At 54.5% G+C, this 21,147-nt stretch overlaps 3 protein-coding genes across 3 annotated transcripts; all 3 read left to right on the top strand.

Annotated features, from left to right (window-relative positions):
- Positions 1 to 4,816: 4,816 nt before the first annotated feature.
- On the top strand, positions 4,817 to 7,765 carry Acy3 (aminoacylase 3). Its single transcript, XM_051146883.1, has 6 exons — positions 4,817 to 5,325; positions 5,759 to 5,954; positions 6,201 to 6,294; positions 6,471 to 6,578; positions 6,680 to 6,789; positions 7,550 to 7,765. Exons 1-6 carry the CDS (start codon positions 5,090 to 5,092, stop codon positions 7,763 to 7,765), a joined length of 960 nt encoding a protein of 319 aa, XP_051002840.1. The 5' UTR covers positions 4,817 to 5,089.
- Positions 7,766 to 10,271: 2,506 nt separating this feature from the next.
- Positions 10,272 to 17,852, top strand: Tbx10 (T-box transcription factor 10). Its single transcript, XM_051145788.1, has 8 exons — positions 10,272 to 10,409; positions 13,958 to 14,225; positions 14,786 to 14,887; positions 15,173 to 15,344; positions 16,185 to 16,340; positions 16,575 to 16,642; positions 16,842 to 16,936; positions 17,339 to 17,852. The coding sequence occupies exons 1-8, from the start codon at positions 10,403 to 10,405 to the stop codon at positions 17,626 to 17,628; spliced, it is 1,158 nt and encodes a 385-aa protein (XP_051001745.1). The 5' UTR covers positions 10,272 to 10,402; the 3' UTR covers positions 17,629 to 17,852.
- A 1,122-nt stretch (positions 17,853 to 18,974) lies between these two features.
- Nudt8 (nudix hydrolase 8) lies at positions 18,975 to 20,445 on the top strand. Its single transcript, XM_051147046.1, has 4 exons — positions 18,975 to 19,193; positions 19,538 to 19,670; positions 19,967 to 20,044; positions 20,136 to 20,445. The coding sequence occupies exons 1-4, from the start codon at positions 19,000 to 19,002 to the stop codon at positions 20,361 to 20,363; spliced, it is 633 nt and encodes a 210-aa protein (XP_051003003.1). The 5' UTR covers positions 18,975 to 18,999; the 3' UTR covers positions 20,364 to 20,445.
- The last annotated feature ends 702 nt before the right edge of the window (positions 20,446 to 21,147 follow it).

The raw sequence follows: 21,147 nt of genomic DNA on the forward strand, positions 1-21,147 counted from the left end.
CCACAGAGAGTTCTTAATGTCCTACAAAGAGATTTTCCATGCCTTGCTACCCCAGCATGACCAGTGAAGCATCCTGCTCAAGCATCTGTTCATTAGAAAGTCAACACAAGAGGACAGAAGCAAGCTCTGGCTGCCTGCCATGTCCCCAGTACCCAGCCAGAGCTGGCCCTGCCTGGCACCTGAGTTCAATTAATAAGTCACATAGGGGAGGGCCTAGGGGACAGGGAAGGAACAAGGTCACCCCTCAGCTGCCTCCTCTCTCTCTCCCTCCCCCCAACCAGCCTTGCACACTTTGAGAAGTGTGTGGGCATCCCTCAAGCCCAGATCCTGGTTCCAAGAACTAGTGATGGTGGCCTGGCCACAGGGCTCCCGGTCAGTCCACAAGTGGCTTTGCTTCCAGGTCTCCACTTCAGCAAGGCTCAAAATATAAACTTCTAATTATTGAACCTTTTACCCAAGCTGGGCCCTCTCTTTTCTTGGCTGTAGTGCTGGCTACACTCCCCTCCACACACCTTCTCTGTATTCCCAGGCCCTCTCTGACCTCTTCCCTCCCTCCTTCTCAGGTGGAGACCATGTGTTCTCTGGGCTGGTCCCTGGCACAGCCTGACAAGTCCTTCTTTCCTTGGCTCATTCGCCAGAGCAAGCTTCCACACAGTGTCCAAAGCTCTTTCAGAGAAAGACAAAGCCATCTGTCACCCCCTAGCCCTTGGGGGGAAAACTCCAGGCAGATGTCACAAGCCCTGTGAGGGGCCATCTCAGAAGGAAGCTAGAGAAACATGACACACACTCCTGAGTCTGCTGATGTCACCTTGGGAGTCACTGGAAGAAAGATGAGACTTTGATTGTGAAGGACAGACAGGCAGGAGTCTGGAGATGCTGGTAGGAGAGTGGCCAGTGTCACTTCCCTAAGGACTCAGTGGGCCAGGCCCAGGGAACAAGGCCTTCAGATCTTGATCAAGATGTGACAGGCAGGCCAGAGGAGCTGACCAGTGACAAAGGGAACTACAGCCTAATCAGGAGAGTGGGAGGGTCAGGCTGGGGCCTCTAAAGCCACTGGGTCCATGATCCTCAGGTATGGACTCCAGGCCACAAGACCCTCTTGGATCAAGATTTACAACTTGGATGCCGGGCATGATGGCGCTAGCCTTTAATCCCAGCACTCAGGAAGCAGAGGCAGGTGGATCCCTGTTAGTCCAAGGACAGCCTGGTCTACAAACTGAGTCCAGGCCAGCCAAGGCTAACACAGAGAAATACTGTCTCGAAAAAGCAAAAAAAAAAAAAAAAAAAAAAAAAAATTTACAACTTGGGGGTGGGGATAGCTTGGTCTTTCTGGGCCTCAGTTTCTCTAACTAGAGAGGTGTTGGGTTGGGCTCTAGCCGTTACTCACTTTGGCGTGTCCTTGCCCCCTGCTTCCCACAGCTGTCTCAGGCTCAGAGCTGCCTCACCCTCACTTCCCCATGCAGGTTCCAGGGCCTAGGAAAGGCACCACCTCTCACCAGGTCACACAGCTTGTCAGCGGGGCTCAGGAGAATAACTCACTGGGCCTGCCCTAGCCTCTGTCCACAGCTGTGTCTGGAGACAGACAGACACAGACACACATACACAAAGAGAGAGAGAGAGAGAGAGAGAGAGAGAGAGAGAGAGAACACGCTGGGATTGTGCTTTCACATTAGCTCCCAGACCCACTTCCACCCTAGAAACCCACAGAAACAAGAGAAGCTAGTCCCAGTGAGGAAGTGAGGCATTGCTCACCATTGCCCCATCCATAGTGTGGGGGTGGGGGTGGGGAAGCCCTGCAGCTCCTGGTTAGGAAAGGCCTTGAACCTGTCACCCCACCCCCAAACAGCCAAGTTGTCAAACAGTTCCCACTTAGAGGCCCAGCAGGTAGGTGGCCTTCAGAGTGAACAGCAAGGCTTTGGGCTGGAGCAGAGCAGGGCTGGGAAGCAGACTCATCCACCCCAAGCCCCCCCCCGACAAACAGCCCCCACCACCTACAGCTCCCAGGAATTGTGGGCCCTCTGCATAGGCCTTATGAAGGTCCCTGCCCTCCCTCAGCGGAGGCCCTAGACAACAGAAAGGGTGCTGAGGACCACACTTCACTGTCTCCAGCTCTCTGCCAAAGGATAGCCGCCCTGGTGAGAACAAAGGTAAGCCACAGCGCCCCACTGTCCTCACACTGACTCCCCAGAGCCACGAGGTCAGGGAGGGTAAGAGGGCAGGCTCAGGCTAGAGTGTGATCTAAGTGGCTTTGAGGAAGGTTAGCCCAGAGAGAGGGAGGAGGGAGGGAGCCACCCAGAAGCCCCAAATTGTCTGGTAGGCTTGGGCCTACAGCAAGAACAGTCTTGTCCCTCCAGCATATGAAGACAACCTGGGTGGGACACAAAGTCTGACTCAGGGCCCAGGTGCAGACAGTTCCATGGACATAGTTCATCGGATGGTTAAGTGGGCTGCATGGCTCACTGCCTCCACCTCGCCTCTTTCCTCAGTGACCTCTGAATAGTGCTTGGCTTCTGCCAGGGAACAGCTAAGCTCAGTGGGAGGGCCAGCCCTGGATCAGGGGACTAGAACTATTCCTTTGCCCTTCCCCAGGCAGCAGGAGAGGAAAGGCTCACACCCTGTCTTCCAGGACCCTGTGTTCAGTGCACCCTTAGCTCCTCTGCTGAGCCTCAGTTTCCACATCTGTAATCTGGATCTGAGGGTTGTTTCCCAAAACAGAGTAAACAAAGCTGGTTCAGTGACAGTGTCCTTGAAGACCACCACAGAGACCAAGCAAAACATTTGCAATTTCATTTGAAGCCTCAATGAGCTACAAGAGATGAATCCCACAGGCCACCGCTGCAAAGACAGAGGGGGGGATACAGAGGGAAGGTGACCGAACGAAGAGGACCCCTTTTCTGGTGGCCCCCAAAGTACAGGGCTGGTGTGGCCAAAACCAAGTCACTACTCACTGCTGTCTGCCGTTAGTAGCCTCAAAGAAAGCACTGGGTGGATCTGGACGGACCCCCAGGCAGGCCTTGTCCTTTCTGAGGACTGGGGGTCAGTGTTCCAGATTGGAATTTCTGTAATTAATTTTCCAAGGCTAAGTGCAACTTCCAGCAGGAGTCCTCAGAGGCAGGTAGTGAAACTGTCCCCGTTCCAGACGGGGGAAGCAGAGGACAAGTGCCACTCCACAGGAAGAGGAGAAAAAAGAGGTGGATCCTTGAATCCATCAATTTTCAAGCAATGGTCAGCATAACCCGCTCGTTATCTTTTAAATAATCCACAGGAAAGTTTAATCATAAATTTCCCTAGGCTAAAGCCAATGTGTTTACAAGATGGTTATAGCAACATAGCTTGAGCTAAATGTTCTCTAAAGAAAACACTTGACCCACTTCCAGTCCCAGACCAACAGCTGTACTATCCAAGCCTAGGCTAACTGCCAAGGGGTCCTCTATTGTAAAATATCTGTAAAGCATGATTTTCCAAGTCCTCCTTCAAGTGCTCACAAAGCAGATTCTATGGAAACATTTCTATAGGTAACAGTAATCTAGTCAGGGACTGCTATGTCAAGGTCTTAACTTTCTTTCATGCAGTTTCTGCTTGGGTGCTCACAGTCAGAGCAGAAAACTCTATCATTGTTGCCAGGTATGGTGGCACATGCCTTTAATCCCAGCACTCTAGAGGCAGAGGTAGGCAGATTGCTGTGAGTTTGAGGCCAGCCTGGTCTACAAAGCAACTCCAGGACAGCCAAGGCTACACAGAGAAACCCTGTCTCAAAAAGCCTAAATAAATATAATAATAATAAATATAATAATAATAATAATAATAATAATAATAATAAAAGCTTTATCATTGTCTCAAGCCTTTGGCCAGATGCCTTCTTTCAACATTCTCGTGGAAAAAGTTTTCCCTCTATGAATTTCCTCAGGGCTGAGAAATAAACAGAAAACAATAGTTTTAGGAGAAATAGCAGATTTCTAAAAACCATTACACCTGGACCATACATAATATTTAGAGGCAGTGATGATCAGCTGGAGATCTTGGGAACTTTGTCAGGCAAAGCCTCAACAGCTGCTCTGGATGCCTAGTGATCAGGCTGGACAGTCGGAGGTCTCTGGAGCTTTGTCAAACAAAGCCTCTGCAACTTATCCTCATGTCTGGGACAGACAAGGATAAGAAACTGCTCTAGTGACTTGGACTCATTAGGCTGTGGTAGGTGGGGCTGAGGGAGTGGGGGTGGGGCCCAGCAAATTTCCACGAACTTTGGCAGCATGGCTCTCAGCCCAGCTACCCTTCCCTGTTCTCGGTCAACTTGGCACAAACAACTTCCTGCCTGGGGCCTGCAGGCCTGTAAAAACAGCCACGAGCTGGATGCATCAGGCCTGTGGCCTAGGGAAAGCCAGTCTCCTAGCAGGTAAGTGTCCTCTCGGAGGCTTCCAGGCAGTTCAGAGGAGGGGGCATAGGCGGTCTGGAACCCAGACTCTTGCTGCACAGCTAAGAGGCGACAGTCTTCTCTCCCTGGAAAGCTTGGTGTTGGCTTTGCCATCTATAAAAAGTGTGTGTGAGTTTCCTGTGTTGTGGGTGGGACCAGTCTGCATTCTGAATGTGTTAGTCCCTCTTCTCAGTTTAGGTGAAAGAAACTTCCTCCTAAGAGCATCAGGGGTAGCCGGGCATGGTGACTCACACATTTAATCCCAGGACTCTGGAGGCAGAGACAGGAGGATCACTGTGAGTTCGAGGCCAGCCTGGTCTACAAAGCAAGTCTAGGACAGCCAAGGCTACACAGAGAAACCTTGCCTCAGAAAAAAAAAAGAAAGAGAGAAAGAAAGAAAGAATCAGGGAAGTGTCTCCTCAGAGACAAAAGTGAGGTGGGAGAGCAACACCCACCCTCAAAGAATATTCTAGAACCAGGGACTGAGGTTCCAAGTGGGACAAAAATTTGACTACAGGTGTTCTTGAGCTAGGCTTCCCGGTACAGGTGTGACACAGCCTACACCACCACCCAGCTACTGCTTCTCGAGCAGCCCCCTGCCTCCGAATCTTCAGGGCCTGGGGAGCTCACCCTACTGTCTGGCTTCGTGTCTTTTGTGAACTCCTTCCCCACATTGGGATGAGCTTCCTGCCTGTGCCCCGGGAGCCCCTGCACCGTGTGGCTGTGACTGGGGGCACCCATGGAAATGAGATGTGTGGCATCTACCTGGCCCAGCACTGGCTGCAAGCCCCAGAGGAGCTGCGGAGAGCCAGCTTCTCGGCTGTGCCAATCCTGGCCAACCCAGCAGCCACAGCTGCCTGTCGCCGCTACGTGGACCAGGATCTTAACCGTTCTTTCACCCTCACCATTCTTGGGTAAGTAGCCTTGGCCAGGTTGGCTGGTTCACAGCCAGGTACTAACATCCCCACAGACCTGCCTCTGTGACTATCAAGGCACCTCTGCCTTTGCTCAATGACCATCTGGTTTAGAGAGATCCAGAGCATGTCACCTCTTCCAGGAAGTCTGTCCTGATTGCAGGCTGGGTCCATCACCAGACTCTTACCAGCTGGAGTGAGACACACATGGGGAATAGGAGTAATACGTGAGCCTCAGGTTACTGGGGACACAGAGAAAAAGCGGGGTTGGGGGTAGGGGCTACATGAAGCATCTGACCTGGCCAAGAGTACTCAGGGAAGGCTTCCTGTTGGAGGTGGCATCTCACCCCCTCTCAAGAGTGAGAAGTTACTCAAGGAAAAGGAGACTGATTGAGATGGTGGAGACTGATGTCCCCCACATCTTCCCCCACAGTTCCACAGCCACCCCCAATGATCCATATGAGGTGACAAGAGCCCAAGAGTTGAACCAGCTCCTGGGTCCCAAAGGCACAGACCGGGCTTTTGACTTTATCCTCGACCTGCACAACACCACAGCTAACACTGGGGTCTGCCTCATCTCTGAAGCCTCCTGTACTTCCTTCAACTTGTACCTGTGCCACTACCTACAGGTGGTCCCTAGAGGGCGAGGAGAGGGAGGGCAGGGAAGGGGGCCACCTCTGCCTGGACCCTGTTCCCAGGGGCCTTCCACTCGCAAGTATTCCAGGCTCTCTGGAACCTTCCAACCAAGGGAGGAAGGAATGCAGGGCAGGGTGGATAAGCCCTGCGCTTCCTATACATTGCTCTCCCCAGCCTCTGTGCCTCAGTTTCCCCTCTCAAGAAGGCCTGGGTCCTGACTGGCCCATCTCACCCCACAGCTACAGAACCCAGGGCTGCCCTGTCGCTTCTTGCTGTATGACCCACCTGGGACAGAAACCTATAGCCTGAACTCTGTGTCCAAGAACGGAATCTGTGAGCTGGGGGAGTGGGAAGTGGGGCAGGAGGGGTGAAGTCCACCTGGAGAGGCGTAGTTGGACGGGGTAGAACAGCCACTCAGAGGGTGGAATCAGGACCCAGAGAGGTGGGACTTCTCCTATAGGTGTCTAGGCCTGGGACACCTGCCTGACATGTCCCTTCCTGGTCCCCAGGTCTGGAAATGGGCCCACAACCTCAGGGCGTGCTGCGGGCTGACGTGTGCACCCAGATGAGAGCTCTGGTAGCTTCCATTCTGGACTTCGTCGAGCTCTTCAACCAAGGTGAGACCTCCAACAGCTTTGCAGGGAAACAGGTCTGGGGAGACGTCTGGCTCCTAGAAAGCAGAGGAACAGACAGGCAGTCACACCTCACCTCTACACAGGCACGGCCTTCCCTGCCTTTGAGATGGACATCTACAGGTGCATTGGCAGTGTGGACTTCCCACGCTCCTCTGATGGCGACCTGGTCGGCACTGTGCACCCTCAACTGCAGGTTGGTGTTGGGGGGAGGGTGTGGACAGAGTGGGGTGTACCCTGAGCGTTGCACCGAGCATGAGCAAACAGTACCTCAGAATCCTGAGCTGGACAGGAGGCTGGTCCAGTCCACACTTGCACCTACAGCCCCCTTGGGCCTAGCATTTGGAGTCGCTGAAATCTTCACACTCGGGTGAGGGAGGCTCCTCATTGGATGCTGTTCTCCTTTGACTGGAGAAGCAGAGGGGAAGGGACAGGACCTCTGTGAAGAGATGCAGGATTTGTGAGCAGCCCCATGGCTATGAGCTGACTGTCTACACGGGGTCGCTGTTAAACAGGCTCTTGTGCAGTCCTGCGGCCTTTTTCTGCAGCAGTTTTCATATTTTCCGAGCTCACATATGACACCTAAGCCAGAGCTGCCCATATGCTTTGCAAATGCTATGTAAAAACAGTTATTTTAGGGATTTTTACTTTAAAAAGTATAAGCATGTTCTATATTTGGTCAAGAAGAGACTATACAGCAATGATTCTGGTGAGAGAGTATTTCCTGGTGATGTCTTAGCCATCTTAATTTGCATAGTACACGCTTACAATGCTCCTGTAACAACATAACCACCTGAGGACGCATTTCTCAGAACTAACCCAGTCTCTAAGAGTGCTTCTTGGCAAGGCTGAGGTCACTCCCTCCCTGGCGGGGGCTGGGGTGGGGGTAGGATGGAGGGGAAGGGAGACAGAGGCCATGACCCCAAGCAACCTTGGCCCTGGTTCTTCTCTCCCAGGACCATGACTTTGAGCCGCTGAAGCCTGGTGACCCCATCTTCAAGCTGTTCAGTGGAGAGGACATTCTGTACGAGGGGGACTCCATTGTATACCCCGTCTTCATTAATGAGGCTGCCTACTATGAGAAGCGTGTGGCTTTCCTGAAGTCTGAGAAGTTCCAGGTCTCGGTGCCTGCCCTGCCGGGGCTGACCTCCAGCTCTCCAGTGGCTCCCTAACCCAAGTCATACCTGCCTGGCCTCAGTTTCCCTCTCTGAACAATGGGTACCAAGGCACAGGTCCGAGCCCAGAGTCCCCTGGCCCACTCTGGGCACTGGGTCCTTGCCAGACAGTTGATCCCATGATATAAAATGGAATGTGCCCCCAAAACTCTGGTTCCTGCTCTTCACCTAGCATTGCCTCTCTTTGATTATGAAGGTCGGTGGAGGAGGGGAGAGATGCCCACAGGATCATGCATGGAACTGAACATGTGGGGAAGGGCCAGCCAGCCAGTGTCACCTTGGACCTGGGGCCAGTGGTAGCCTTCTCTGTTCCCACATTTGGCCACACATCCTGAGAGCAGAGAGAGAGATCTTATATATGGGGGAGGATTTGGAGAGGGACTTCCAGGAGCACAGTGGGGGATCCCCAGCCGCCTACAGACATGTGCTCATGTAAGTGTACCCAGCTGTGCTTGCCCAGGTGTGTGCCTACCCAAGTGTCCTCAGAACATGTATATGTTCTCAGGAGTTCTAGGCCTACAAGTCTTCTTTTGGGGTAATCTATAAGTAGCTGGGTTTGTGGCCCAGATACTAATTTCCAGGTGACTGAAAGGGCGGGGGGGTCAGGATGCAAATGGGTGCACCCAGGACAAGTGCCTAGCTGCAAGGGCACTGAGAAGAGATGACCTGGGTTGGGGCAGAAGGGCAAGAGAGAAGCCAAGGTCCTTTCACCATCACCACCTTCTCTACTACCTGCAACCCCCACCCCTGCACTACACACACACACACACACATGAGGGGAGTGAACCAGTGCAAAGTTCCAGTGGTATCACCTCAGTCCTCACCCAGGTGCCCTGCTGAGCAGGCACAGCATTGCAAACCCAGGAAAGGTCAGGATCCTGGGGCCCAGAGCTCTGTCCTCCTGAAGCCTCACTTTCTGGGCCTCTGCAGTCGGCCTGGCCCATTCATCTCCCTGCGGCCATGGCTGCCACGCCGCCGCCTGGTATTGAGCTGTGAGATGAGAAGGTGTGAAGGATATGGGTGCGCCAGGGACCAGCTGGCAGGCAAGATGGATGAGAGGGCAGTGGGGGCCGGCAGGAGCCTCGGGCAGGAAGGCAGGCCAGTTAGGGAGGGGTGTAGGATGACTCGTCTTGCACAGTGTGCATGTGTGCCGGGCTGTGTGGAGAGACTGCACACACACAGAAGCCCTGTCTGCTGTCCTGTCATGGGTGAGCTTTGAGTTCATGAGTGAGAGTTAGTATGTCTATGCTAACGTGTGTATTTCCTATTTCATGTATCAAGGGCAGGTGTATGTGACGCACACACACACACACACACACACACACACACACACACACACACACACACACACACACACACACACACACACACACACACACCCCTATCAAGACCCAACAGAATGTGGGCTGGCCACTTCTGAGGATCTGGGCAGAGGAAGAGCCGCTAAGACTGGTGTGTGTCCAGCTTCAGGCTGAAACTGGAGACTGATGTGCATTGAATGAATGGTAGGGAGAGGCAGGGTTATCTAGCCTGTGCCCCAAGCGTCGCACTCTGAGAAAAACACCCCTCCATCTGGAAGTTTGTCCCAGCTGAGACCATGGTCTCTCTGAACCTAACTTCCTAGCACTAGACTGAAGAAGCCTGGATACTCCCCGCAGCATGAGCAGAGGTGGCCTAGTCAGCTGAACTTCTGTGGGCTACTTAGGAAAGGTCACTAGTCAAGGGGTGCCCCACCTTTGGGCAGTGACTAGGTTTCCCTCAGGACAGATGGGGAAGCTAGCTTGGAGGAGGTGCCTGGCAAGGCTGGAGAGGGACCAGTGGGTAGAGGGGACAGATGCTCAGCCTGCCTCCATCTACCCTAACGGAGATGACAGGTGGGCATCACACGAGGGCACAGCCCCTGCTCTTCAGCTGAGGCTGGGAGAGAGATTGTTCACTGAAGTCAGGGAAACTGAGGCCTCGGGACTGGCAGGAGGATTTAAATATATTACCACCCAGTCTGGAGCGCTCCCTGCCTCTCAGGTTTCCTGCTTTGTCCCTTATAGGGACAAGATGTAGGCTGGTGGGAACAATATCAGTAGACTGGGTCTTAGGCTAGGAGAAAGGGCATCACCTCTGCACTTAACCCTCATTTGCTGCCTCTCCTGCCGGCTTCCCACAGCCCTTCCATCTAGCCAGAGCCTAGCCCCTGAGGACACCAAGCTGTCCTCAAGATGACGCTCCACCCCCACCTGCACTGGGGCCCATTGATCAGGAATAGCTGGGGGGGGGGGCTCTTAGCTGGAGAAGGGAGAGGAGAGGGGGAGCTTTGCCACGTCACAGCCTTCCCACCTGCCCCCTTCCGCATGAGCCTGCCCCCAGTGCTAAACCCAGCCAGTGGCCCAGCTCCAGACACTACAGCCAGAGGTTGTTCGGAGACGCCCCCTGAACATCCCAGAGCCCGGCTTTTAGAACGTCCAGACCAAGTGCACAGCTCAGGAGGAAAAGCCTTGGCCGGAGACGTGGACAGGAGTGCTGAGAACTGGGGACGGGTGCACGCTTGAGAGTGAGGCGTGTTGCTGAGCACAGGAGCCAACCCAGTGTCCCTCACTGGCGAGGCTGCAGGCAGGCTTGAGCTGAGATCCAGCTGTCCCCATGGCAGGTAGGTATGGGTCAGGCTACAGAGGTGGCCACACAAGTGGATTGGGAAACCGGATGGGAGGGCTCCCTATGCTATGGCCTCAGATCCTGCTGATCTTTCCAAAAGGTCTCCAACTGGGATCTCGTGGGTCAGGGGGCAGTCAGGACTGCAGAAGACATGGCACACACACCCTGTCATCACATGCTCTGTAAGCAGTCCAGTGGCAATGACTACCTGATGTCATGTTAGACATGACACCTCTAGCCATCTGTCTTTTCCTGCACAGTCTGCATGGTGGAGGTGGGGTAGCCATGGAACACATGTGGGGGTCAGAGGACAATTTTTATGGAGTTGGTTCTCTCCTTCCATCTTGGCTCTGGAAGTGCAACTCAGGTTGTCTGGCTTTCACAGCATCCATTTAAACCTGCTGAGTCACCTCCCACCTGTCTCTTCACCTTTGCTCCTTGCTTACCTGGGAGCACTGTTGAGAACGGAGATTTGTCTCCTGATTCCTGGCCACAACGAATTCTGTGGGTCCTCCCATCCTCGGCCCCTTATTGGAATGTTCTCCATGGCTTGTTTTTGTATTGTGACAGGGGTCTCATGTAGCTAAGGCTGACCTTTAATCAGTATGTAGCTTAGAGGGACTTCAGTTTCCAAGCGTTGGGAGCACAGGTGTGTACTACCACATTTGGCTCAAAATAACGTTCCTTAAAATCCAGTGCTGGACATCGAAAACAAACCCCATACATGCTAGGTAAGCCTTCTATTGCTGAGCTACATGCCCAGCAAAAACCTCAAATTGTGGCAAGTATACATAATATAAAACTGTAAAAACAATGTTTAAGCGGATAGCTCGTGGCATTAGGACATTCATGGCTGTGTGCTTCTCATTACAGTCTGCTTACATCTTATAAAGCTGAAACTCTTGTCCCCGCTGGACATCTCTCCTCCTGAGCCCTGGCGAGCACCACTGAACTTTCTGTGCTTCTGTAGATGTTTTACCTTCTGTAAGCAGAATGAGACAGACTGGCCTTGTGCTTGGGGCCTATCTCATGGAGCAGAATGCTCTCACAGTCCCTCCTCACTGCATCAGAAAGTCCTTTCCTTTGAAGGGTGAATAGTATTCCATTGTAGGCCACATTTTATTTTCATCTGTCCGTGGACACTCGATTGCTTCTGCCTTTCGGCTATTGAAGCAGTGTTTCCCCGAGCACACTGTGGTGATTCCGAGTGTAGTTTGTAAGTCATCTCTGATTTCTGCAAGGCGGCACAGTTTTAAATTCCCATGAGCCCCAGGATTTCAATGTCTCCATAATTTCACCCACACTCTAGATTCTTTTCTTGTCCTAACAGCCATCTTGATTACTAGCCTGAGGTCTCAGTGAGGTTAGAACCATTGTTCTATAGTTTTGAATCAGTCTTATCCGTTTTCTTTGTTTGTTAAATTCTCTCTCTCTCTCTCTCTCTCTCTCTCTCTCTCTCTCTCTCTCTCTCTCTCTCTCTGTGTGTGTGTGTGTGTGTGTGTCTCTGTCTCTCTCTCTGTCTCTGTGTCTCTCTGTGTCTCTCTCTGTCTCTGTCTCTCTCTCACCAGTGTCTCCCGTAGCCCAGTCTGGCCTCAGTCCACTCTGTAGCTGAGAAGAGCCTTGAACTTCTGATCCTCCTGCCTCTCCCTCTCAGATGCTGGCATTACAGACATGTACCACCATGTTGTGTGTGCTGGAGACCAAAGCCAGCATTTTGTGGACACCAGGCAAGCAATCTACCAACTGATTGGTACCTACCTACCAGCCTCGGGCCATTATTTTGTTAATATTTATTTGGTTGTCTGCTGGCTGGCTGTCAACTTCATTTCAGAACCTCACCTGAGGAACTGCTTGCATTAGATTGGCCTGTGGGCCCGTCTACAGGACACCTTTTGGATTAATGACTGAAGTGGAAGGTGTGGCCCCCTGGTGGGAGGTGCCACACCCTGGGCAGGTGGTCCTGGGTCCTGTAAGAAAGCAAGCTCAACAAGCCATGGGGAGCAAGCCAGTGAGCAGTGTTCTTCCATGGCCCTGCTTCACTTCCTGACTCCAGGCTCCTGCTTGAGTTCCTGCAGCCAAATTAACCCTTTCTTCCCCCAAGGTGCTTTCAGTCATGGTGTTTATCACAGTGACATAAAATAAACTAGTTCATTCTCTCCTTCCACCATGTCGGTCCTGGGACTTGAACTCAGGTAGTCAGGCTTAGCAGCAGGCTCCTTTACCTGCTGAGCCACCTCATAGCCCAAGCATCATTATTTTAAACAGGAGGCTGGAGAGTTTGGAAGCTTTTGGCCAAGGCTTGTGTTACAAATTGTGGCTGAGACTGTCTATAACATGGGGAGAGAGAGAGAAGGGGGCGTACATAGCCATGACTGAACAGCTATGAGCTGTACGCTTAAACATGGTTAACATGGCAAAGTTTACATCGTGCATACTCTAGCCACAATTGAAAGGTTTTCCTGGAGGCACAGCTGAGGCTTCAGGACCTGGGGGAGGTAATTTGGATGACCTGAGGGATCTCCCTTTGGCCTCCTTCCCCCTAAACAGCACCAGAGGCTGCTGGGGCTGCCCAAAGCTTTGTTAGCCCCCTGCTGTACTTCCTGCCACCTTACTTGCACACCATCTGTAAACATGTCACCTATGAAGAGCCTCCGTTTGCCACACTGTGTTCTCAGCAATGCGTGTGTCTGCCCTATCAGATGGGGAAACAACTTGGCCACGGTCTTGTAGGTGCCTGTCTCTACCCTCTAAGACCACTGGGGGAAGACTTTGGATTAGGTACAGCGGCTGTAATCCCAGCACTTGAAAAGCAGAAGTAGAGTGCCAGGCACGGTGGTGCACACACCTTTAACCCCAGCACTTGGGAGGCAGAGGCAGGCGGATCGCTGTTAGTTCGAGGCCAGCAGAGGCAGAGACGGGCATGGTGGCACATGCCTTTAATCCCAACACTCAGGAAGCAGAGGCAGGTGGATCTCTTTGAGTTAGGCCAGCCTGGTCTACAAAGCGAGCCTAGGACAGCCAGGGCTCTGTTACACAGAGAAACTCTGTCTTGAAAAATATAAATAAATAAAAAATTTTTAAAAAGAAAGAAAAGCAGAGGCAGGAGGATTCCCTCTAGTTTGTGGCCAGCCTTGGCTACCAAGTACCACCATGCCTCAACACTCCCACCCAAATAGTTGGGGTGACACATGCCTGTAACCCTAGGCCGGGGGAAGTGGAGGCAAGAAGCTCAGAAGTTCAAGGATATCTTCTGCTACATGAGTTTGAGGCTAGCCTGGGCTACAAGAGACCTTGTCTCAGGAAGGAATGAGAGAGAGAGAGAGAGAGAGAGAGAGAGAGAGAGAGAGAGAGAGAGAAGACAAGTTCAATGTAACTAAATTTGGGGTGGTGGATGTTGGCTGACAATACTGGAAACAGAAGCCTGGCAGGCAGCGAGGCCTTCCAGAGGAAGAGGCACACAGACATTGCCTGGCAGATGAGGCTAACTGGACAGTGAGGCAGGCAGGCAAGGCCAGGGCTCAGGGCTTCATCCTCTCTCCACAGTCTTCCTATCTGCTGGCCTAGGAGTACTTGCTCCCTCAGAGACCTACCCCCAGCCTGTGACCAGTGGCAGCTGGGAGTCCCGGCTGGGGATGCCGTTCCCCTCAGGTTCCTGTACCATGTCCACAGAAGCCCAAGCCACAGCAGAGCCCACTGGGCAGGGCCCCAAGAACCCACGTGTGTCCAGTGTGATGGTACAGCTAGAGATGAAGCCACTGTGGGAAGAATTCAACCAGCTGGGCACGGAGATGATAGTCACCAAAGCGGGCAGGTGTGGGCATGGACAGTGGGGGTACGGAGATGACTGTCACCAAAGCGGGCAGGGGTGGGCATGACAGGGGTGGGCATGGACAGTGGGGGCTGGACAGGAGGTGAGGGACACAGAGATGGCTGCCACCAAAGCAGGCAGGTGTGGGCATAGACAGGAGTGGGCATGGGAAGGGGTGGGCATGGACAGTAGGGGTATGGAGATGATTGCCACCAAAGCAGGCAGGTGTGGGCATGGACAGTGGGGGTACAGAGATGACTGCCACCAAAGTGGGCAAGGGTGAGCTTGGGCAGGTGTGGGCATGGGCAGGTGTGGGCATGGGCAGGTGTGGGTATGGACAGTGGGAGCTGGGCAGGGTGTGGGGGCCACAGAGATGACTGTCACCAAAGTGGGCAGGTGTGGGCATGAACAGGTGTTGGCATGGGCAGGTGTGGGCATGGACAGGTGTTGGCATGGGCAGGTATGGGCATGGACAGCTGTGGGCATGGGCAGGTGTGGGCATGGGCAGCGGGGGCTGGCCGGGGCTGGGGGCTACCACCAGGCTGAGCACCTCCGTCCCACAGGCGGATGTTCCCAACCTTCCAGGTGAAGATCTTAGGCATGGACACACTGGCTGACTATGCGCTGCTCATGGACTTCATCCCACTGGATGACAAGAGATACAGGTCTGGACCCAGCAGGGGAGCAGGGGTGCTGAGAACAAGAACTGGACCCCCCAAGGGTAAACAGGGTGAGATGGAGCCCTTCTGAGTCCATGCCAGTGAGGACAGAGGGAATGGGCTAGCCTGAGGCAGGCTGAGGTGTGCACACACATACACAATTAATTAAAAAATGAAGGTTGCCCAGCAGGCCGACTGAGCGTGACAGGGTAAGAATCAGCCTCCTCACCAGTATGGACTTGGCACTGAGCAGGGTAGGGACAGCCCTTGACTCTCACTCTACTCCCCCAGGTATGCCTTCCACAGTTCTGCCTGGCTGGTGGCGGGCAAGGCCGACCCCGCCACACCTGGCAGAGTGCACTTCCACCCTGACTCGCCAGCCAAGGGTGCCCAGTGGATGCGGCAGATCGTGTCCTTTGACAAACTCAAGCTGACCAACAACCTGATGGATGACAATGGCCACGTGAGGCACAAGCCACTTGGCCATCGTGGGGAGGGGTTGAGGCAGTCGCGGGGGGGGGGGGGGGGACTGTGATTGTGATAAAGCCTGGAGCAAGCCAGGCAGTGGTGGCACATGCCTTTGATCCCAGCACTCGGGAGGCAGAGGCAGGCGGATCGTTGTGAGTTCGAGGCCAGCCTGGTCTACAAAGTGGGTCCAGGACAACCAGAGCTGTTATATAGAGAAACCCTGTCTCGAAGCCCCCCCCCCCAAAAAAAAAGAAAAAGAAAGAAAGAAAAAGCCTGGAGCTAGAGCTGGCAGTGCTGGAGTGGTATTTGAACAAATCGAATATCAAGGGAAGAGAGGGAGCAGGGAGAGAAGGAGGGAAGGGGAGAGGAGAAGCAGTTTGAAGCCTGGGGGTGGGGGTGGGGCAGCCTGAGCTAGAAAACATAGTGAGATTTGGGAGACCGCAAGGAGATTCTGGTGGGAGGAGGAGTGAGGAGGAGATGGGTGGCTGGTCGGCTGTCACACAGGCCCAGGTGCCTGAGGTGGGAACCCGGGCTTCTCCTTTCTATGAGTGGGAGCTACAGAGGACTTAGAGCTAGTGTGTGTGTGTTGTTGCCACAGCCGCTGTGTGGAGAGTGGGCAGGAGGAGAAGGCTGGGAGACAGGGAGGCCAGACAAGAGATGGGGGGAAAGATGACCAGGGCTGGCCACAAGGTGATGGATGGGAAAGGTGGTCAGATTCCGGGCAGCTCTTAAGGTAAAGCCACAGGTGGGACCATGGTGAGAAGAGTGTAGATGGGGCCCCGGGAGGGTGGCTGCACCAGCTCCAGCCCTGCACTTGGCCTCCACCCTCCTGCAGATCATCCTCAACTCCATGCATCGGTATCAGCCCCGTTTCCACGTGGTCTTCGTGGACCCGCGAAAGGACAGCGCCCGCTATGCCCAGGAAAACTTCAAGTCCTTCGTCTTCACGGAGACACAGTTCACAGCTGTGACAGCTTATCAGAACCACCGGGTGGGTCAGACCAGAGCTCATGAGGACCAGCCCATCTCTGAGGGGTGGAAACTGAGGCTGGAGGTTCTTCCTGGCCCCCTGGGCATCGGCCTTCCTCCTGGCTCTGGAGGTCCTGGGCCAAGGCGGGGAGGTCCTGCTCATTGGGAGTTCCCAGGGGACAGGGTAGCTAGGTATGGACTCACCTCAAGGTCCAATGGCTGGAAGCCAGCCCATAACTATACTTTCTCTCTGTAGATCACACAGCTGAAAATTGCCAGCAATCCCTTTGCCAAAGGCTTCAGAGAGAGTGACCTAGACTCGTGGTATCGTCTCATTCCTGCCTTCTTGCTCTAAAGCCAGTGTGGCCCTGGCTCCATCCCTAAGGCCTTCACCCCTGACCCATTTCATGTTCACATCTCCTGGTTTGCCCCCGTGTTCACTATCTAACCCCCCATAATGTCTAGGGGGGAGGGGAACAGCTCCCTTGGCCTCTGACCCCATTCCTGTTTACCCTATCTTCAGGCCTGTGACTCCACGGCCATTGCTCAGCCTCCCAGCCCGGAGTCGTAGCAGCCTCGGTCCTTGCCTGCTTAAGGGCTCTGCAGAACGAGAGAAAGGTAAGGACGCAGCCCAAACACAAGGGCAGGCACACAAGCCTCCAGGAGGGGGCTTCCCCATGATCAGCAACATCACTACCCCGACCCCTGCCTGCGCAGGAAGGCCCAAAACAGAGAGACCAGGGCAGGGGCAGGGTATAGAGCACAGGGGTGCCTGTTGGGTTTCCTGGAGATGGTAGATTTTGAGCTGGGCACTGGAGGCTGGAAGCTCAGCCTGGGACTAGCAGGCGGTTGAATAGAGAAGGTGAGGAAGAAAAGTCCAGGCAGAGAAGATAATAAGGACAGACACTGAAGTGGGCCAAGAGGAGCAGCCAGGGACAAGACAGATAAGGCAGGCCTCGGTGTCAGGACTGGGGACGTGGGGGGAAATCTGCTGGCCACTCAAACCACTGTCTCCCGCAGACTCCAGCAAAGCCTCAGCTCCCAACTCCAGGCCCCCTACTCAGTCTCACCATCAGCTGCTGCCTGCTCCTGAGGTCCTGCTGGCCTCTGCCACCTACAGGCCCATCCCTTACCAGAACCTGTATCCTGGAGCCCCAAGTCATGCTGGCATCCCAAGGGCTCGCCTGGCACCTTACCCTCTCCCCAACATCGGCACTGACGGAGATCAACCAGACCCAACCCTTCCAGCTGGGCTGGGGCTCCTGCGCTCCTCTGCCTTGTGCTTGGGGCCCAGCCAGGACTCCCAGTGATGGCGGAGTGCAGCCCAAGCCCTTGAACCCTGTGCCCCGCCTCTCCTACCCTCCTCTGGGGAGATCAGTACAACTGGAAGCCCCGGAGGCTGTGGCTCCTGCCTCAGCGCCAGTCTGAGGCCTGCCAGCCTTGGAATCAGGCTTCCTACTTCCTACCCAAAAGCCCTGAGTCCTGCCCCCTGCCTGGAAGGTGCCGCCTCTAAATTCTGTTTCAATGGTCCATCCCCCACATTAAACCGCTTGACACTAGGAGTCGGAGCACTTCTGTCCACAGGAACTCCCAGATCAGCCGGTCCCCATCACTTTTGTAGGCATCCAAAAACTGGACCCAGGAAGACAGTGATGTCACGAGCAAGGCTGTGTTAACCTGGTCTGTTTCCTACTTTGTGAACCCATATAAAGGCGTAACCGGCTCAGAGAGATTTCCGTTCACAGTCACACTGCAATGTGTAGCTGACAAGCGTCATCCATTTAAACGCTATATTCCAAGGCTGGTCCTGAGGGCTAGGGATTAACGAGCGGTGTTTAATATGATAGGTAGGTCTAATACAGGTCAGGGTTAGGGATGAGAGTACACTTGGAGAGCCGATCAAAGCCAGAGGGAAAAGTCCAAGTAGATAGGGGCTGGAGTCTGGTGGGATAAGGCTGGGAAGAGAGCGATCATGCGTTCTTTTGGAGTGGACGCCCCGGGGGACCGGAGGACTCTGACTCTGCTCAAGCTGGAGCTCTTCTTGTGAGACTTTCTGAAAAGCACGGACACCCACAGGGGCGAGAGACAAGGAGCACAGAAGATCTTCAGCAGCCAGACATTCCAACTCCCGAACCTGAAGTCAAGACCCACTTAATCCAGGTCACCCAAGCGTTCCGGAAACATAAAAACCAGGCCCACTGGGCCAGACTGATAGGGAAGTCAAGCCCCTCGGAAGGAAACGCAAATCAAGCTGGCCCGCCTCCCATCAGCTCTAAGCCAGGTCTTTCCCTCAGGTGGCTCTCTGCTCCAGACGCACAAAACCGCTTCTGCCCACCCCTAGCAAGCCCCGCCCCAGATGCCCCGCCTCCAATAGCAACAAACCCCGCCTTAAGCCCTGCCCCGGTATGCCCCGCCGCGATGGCCTCTGAAGCTTGACCTCTGCAGGCCTCGTTATAGAACACCTCTGAGGTTCTACCCCAGCAGCCACTGCCCGGTCGGCCTCCAAGGCTCTCCACCCGGGCAGGTCCCGTCCCGCCGGCCTCCGTTACCCGGCTCCGGAAAACCCCGCCCCCTGGGCCCCCGCAACGCCCCCTTCCGGCTCCTTCTTCGGCCCCCGTTCTGCGTCGGAGCCTGCGCGCTGTGGCGTCCGCTGCGTCCTCTTTGTCCCAGTCGTCTGGGACATGCTGCTTGACTGCCTGTCGGCCGAGGGCGAGCAGCGCTGCAGGCAGCTGCTAGCGGAGAACACTTCCCGGCTACGCTCGCGGCCCGCGGCGGCCGCAGTGCTCGTGCCGCTGTGCCTGGTGCGGGGCGTCCCGGCGCTGCTCTACACGCTGCGCTCTAGCCGCCTGGTCCGGAAGCACAAGGGGGAAGTCAGGTACGCCGGTCGTGCCGGCGCACTACCTACGGCCCGCATACCCTCTGAATTTTCCCCTTCACAAACTCTGCTCCTTACTCGAGAGAGAGGGCCAGTCCGGGGCTCCCCCTCTGTGGTTTCGCCCTCAGCAGAAATTGAGGACACTCCAGGGTCCCAGCACCGCTGGGACACCATAGGCAGACCACGGGTGTCTGAGCCCCAGTATAGTCTTACCCCGCTGTCAGACCCTCGTGCCCTAGCCTGCATCATCTCCAGTGCCTCCCCCCCCCCCTTACCCTAGGGGCATAAGGAGGTAAATTGCCTCCTGAGGACCCGTGGTTCCATGACTCCCTCTGCCCATTCAGTTTCCCAGGTGGTAAGTGTGATCCTAACGACCAAGATGTAATACATACGGCTCTTCGGGAGACTCAGGAAGAGCTGGGCCTAGAGGTGCCCAAGGAGCACGTGTGGGGTGTCCTGCAGCCCGTATATGACCGGGTGAGCCACCGTCATCCTCTCACACTCACTGTACCCCAAGTGAAGGGGTGAGCCAGCCCTACTCAGTTTGGGACAAGGATCCGGGAAGGTTGGCAGGGTAGGCTGCATTGATCTGGGCCTGAGTGACAAGTGGGAGATTTTAGGGTAGGAAGGGGGTTCTAAACACTCTAGACTCGTGAGTCAGTCAGGACAGGGGCTGGAGGCCTTGCCCATGACTACCCAAGGCCACTGATGGCTGAGCAGTGTTTGCCTCTCAGATTTGCTCCTCCTGACTGCCCACCCTCCTCCCACCGCAGGGGAAGGCAACCATAGTCCCCGTGCTTGCCAACGTGGGCCCACTGGATCTGCAGAGCCTCAGACCCAACCCTGCGGAGGTGAAAGGGGAGTACTGGGGAGCCAGGCTGTCCTACCAGGGGGTTCAGAGGCAGCCCTTTACCCCCTCCCCCCTCTGTCTCTTGTCCACAGGTGGATAAGGTATTTGAGTTGTCTCTGGCCCACTTACTGCAGACACAGAATCATGGATATACCCACTTCTGCCAGGGCGGTCACTTCCGCTACACACTACCTGTCTTCTTGCATGGACCACACCGCGTCTGGGGCATCACAGCTGTTATCACTGAGTTCACCTTGAAGCTGCTGGCCCCTGGCATCTACCAGCCCTGCCTGGCCGCCCCCAAGCTGCCTAGGGGTTGAGACCTGCTTGGCCTTGAAGTGCCTCTGCCTTCATTTGGCCAGGTTACTCCAGAACTGATTAAAAGAGTCTTCCGCAACTCTACTCTGGCATCTTCTGTGTGGAAAGGGAAGAACAGCGCATGGCGGCACCTGACATTCTAGCACTGGGCAACAGATAGGTGGACCTCTTGGGGCTGCTGGCCAGCCAGTGTGGGCTACCATGCCAATGAAAGACCCTGTTCCAAAACAAACAAACCAAGATAGGGGCTGGGGAGTAAAGGCATGAGACCCACATGGTAGAAGGAGAGAACCAACTCCTGCAAGCTGTCCTCTGGTCAGGACATGTATGTTTACATATGAATATGCATATACAGAGTAAATGTTTAAAAAGTGAAAGAAGCCAGGTATGTGGTACATCCCTGTAACCCTGCACTCCAGAGGCACAGACAAGAAAAAGAGGAATTCAAGGCCAGCTTGTACTTGGGTTACACAGTGAGACTTTGTCTCATAAACCAATAAGCTATTGGGAACAGAAGGGGAAGGGATGCTGGGCAGCTATTGCCAGTAAGGTCCCCTGTTGCGAATGCCTCAAAGTGACCGATGGCCAGGGTGAAGGCCAGTCCACATAGAAGGCACTGCCCAGGAAGTAGAGGAAAGGAGCCATATGGAGATGGAGTGATAGGCCAGCTCCACCACACAGAGGGCCACCATACGGGAGACAAAGAGACATGACTACTTGGATTGTATTCCCAGCTAGGGGACAGGGCAGGAGTGTGGCATGATCAGCTGGTTTCCTCAAGGGGAC

The sequence above is a fragment of the Acomys russatus genome, chromosome 5 (assembly GCF_903995435.1).
Source record: "Acomys russatus chromosome 5, mAcoRus1.1, whole genome shotgun sequence".
Lineage (NCBI taxonomy): Eukaryota > Metazoa > Chordata > Mammalia > Rodentia > Muridae > Acomys > Acomys russatus.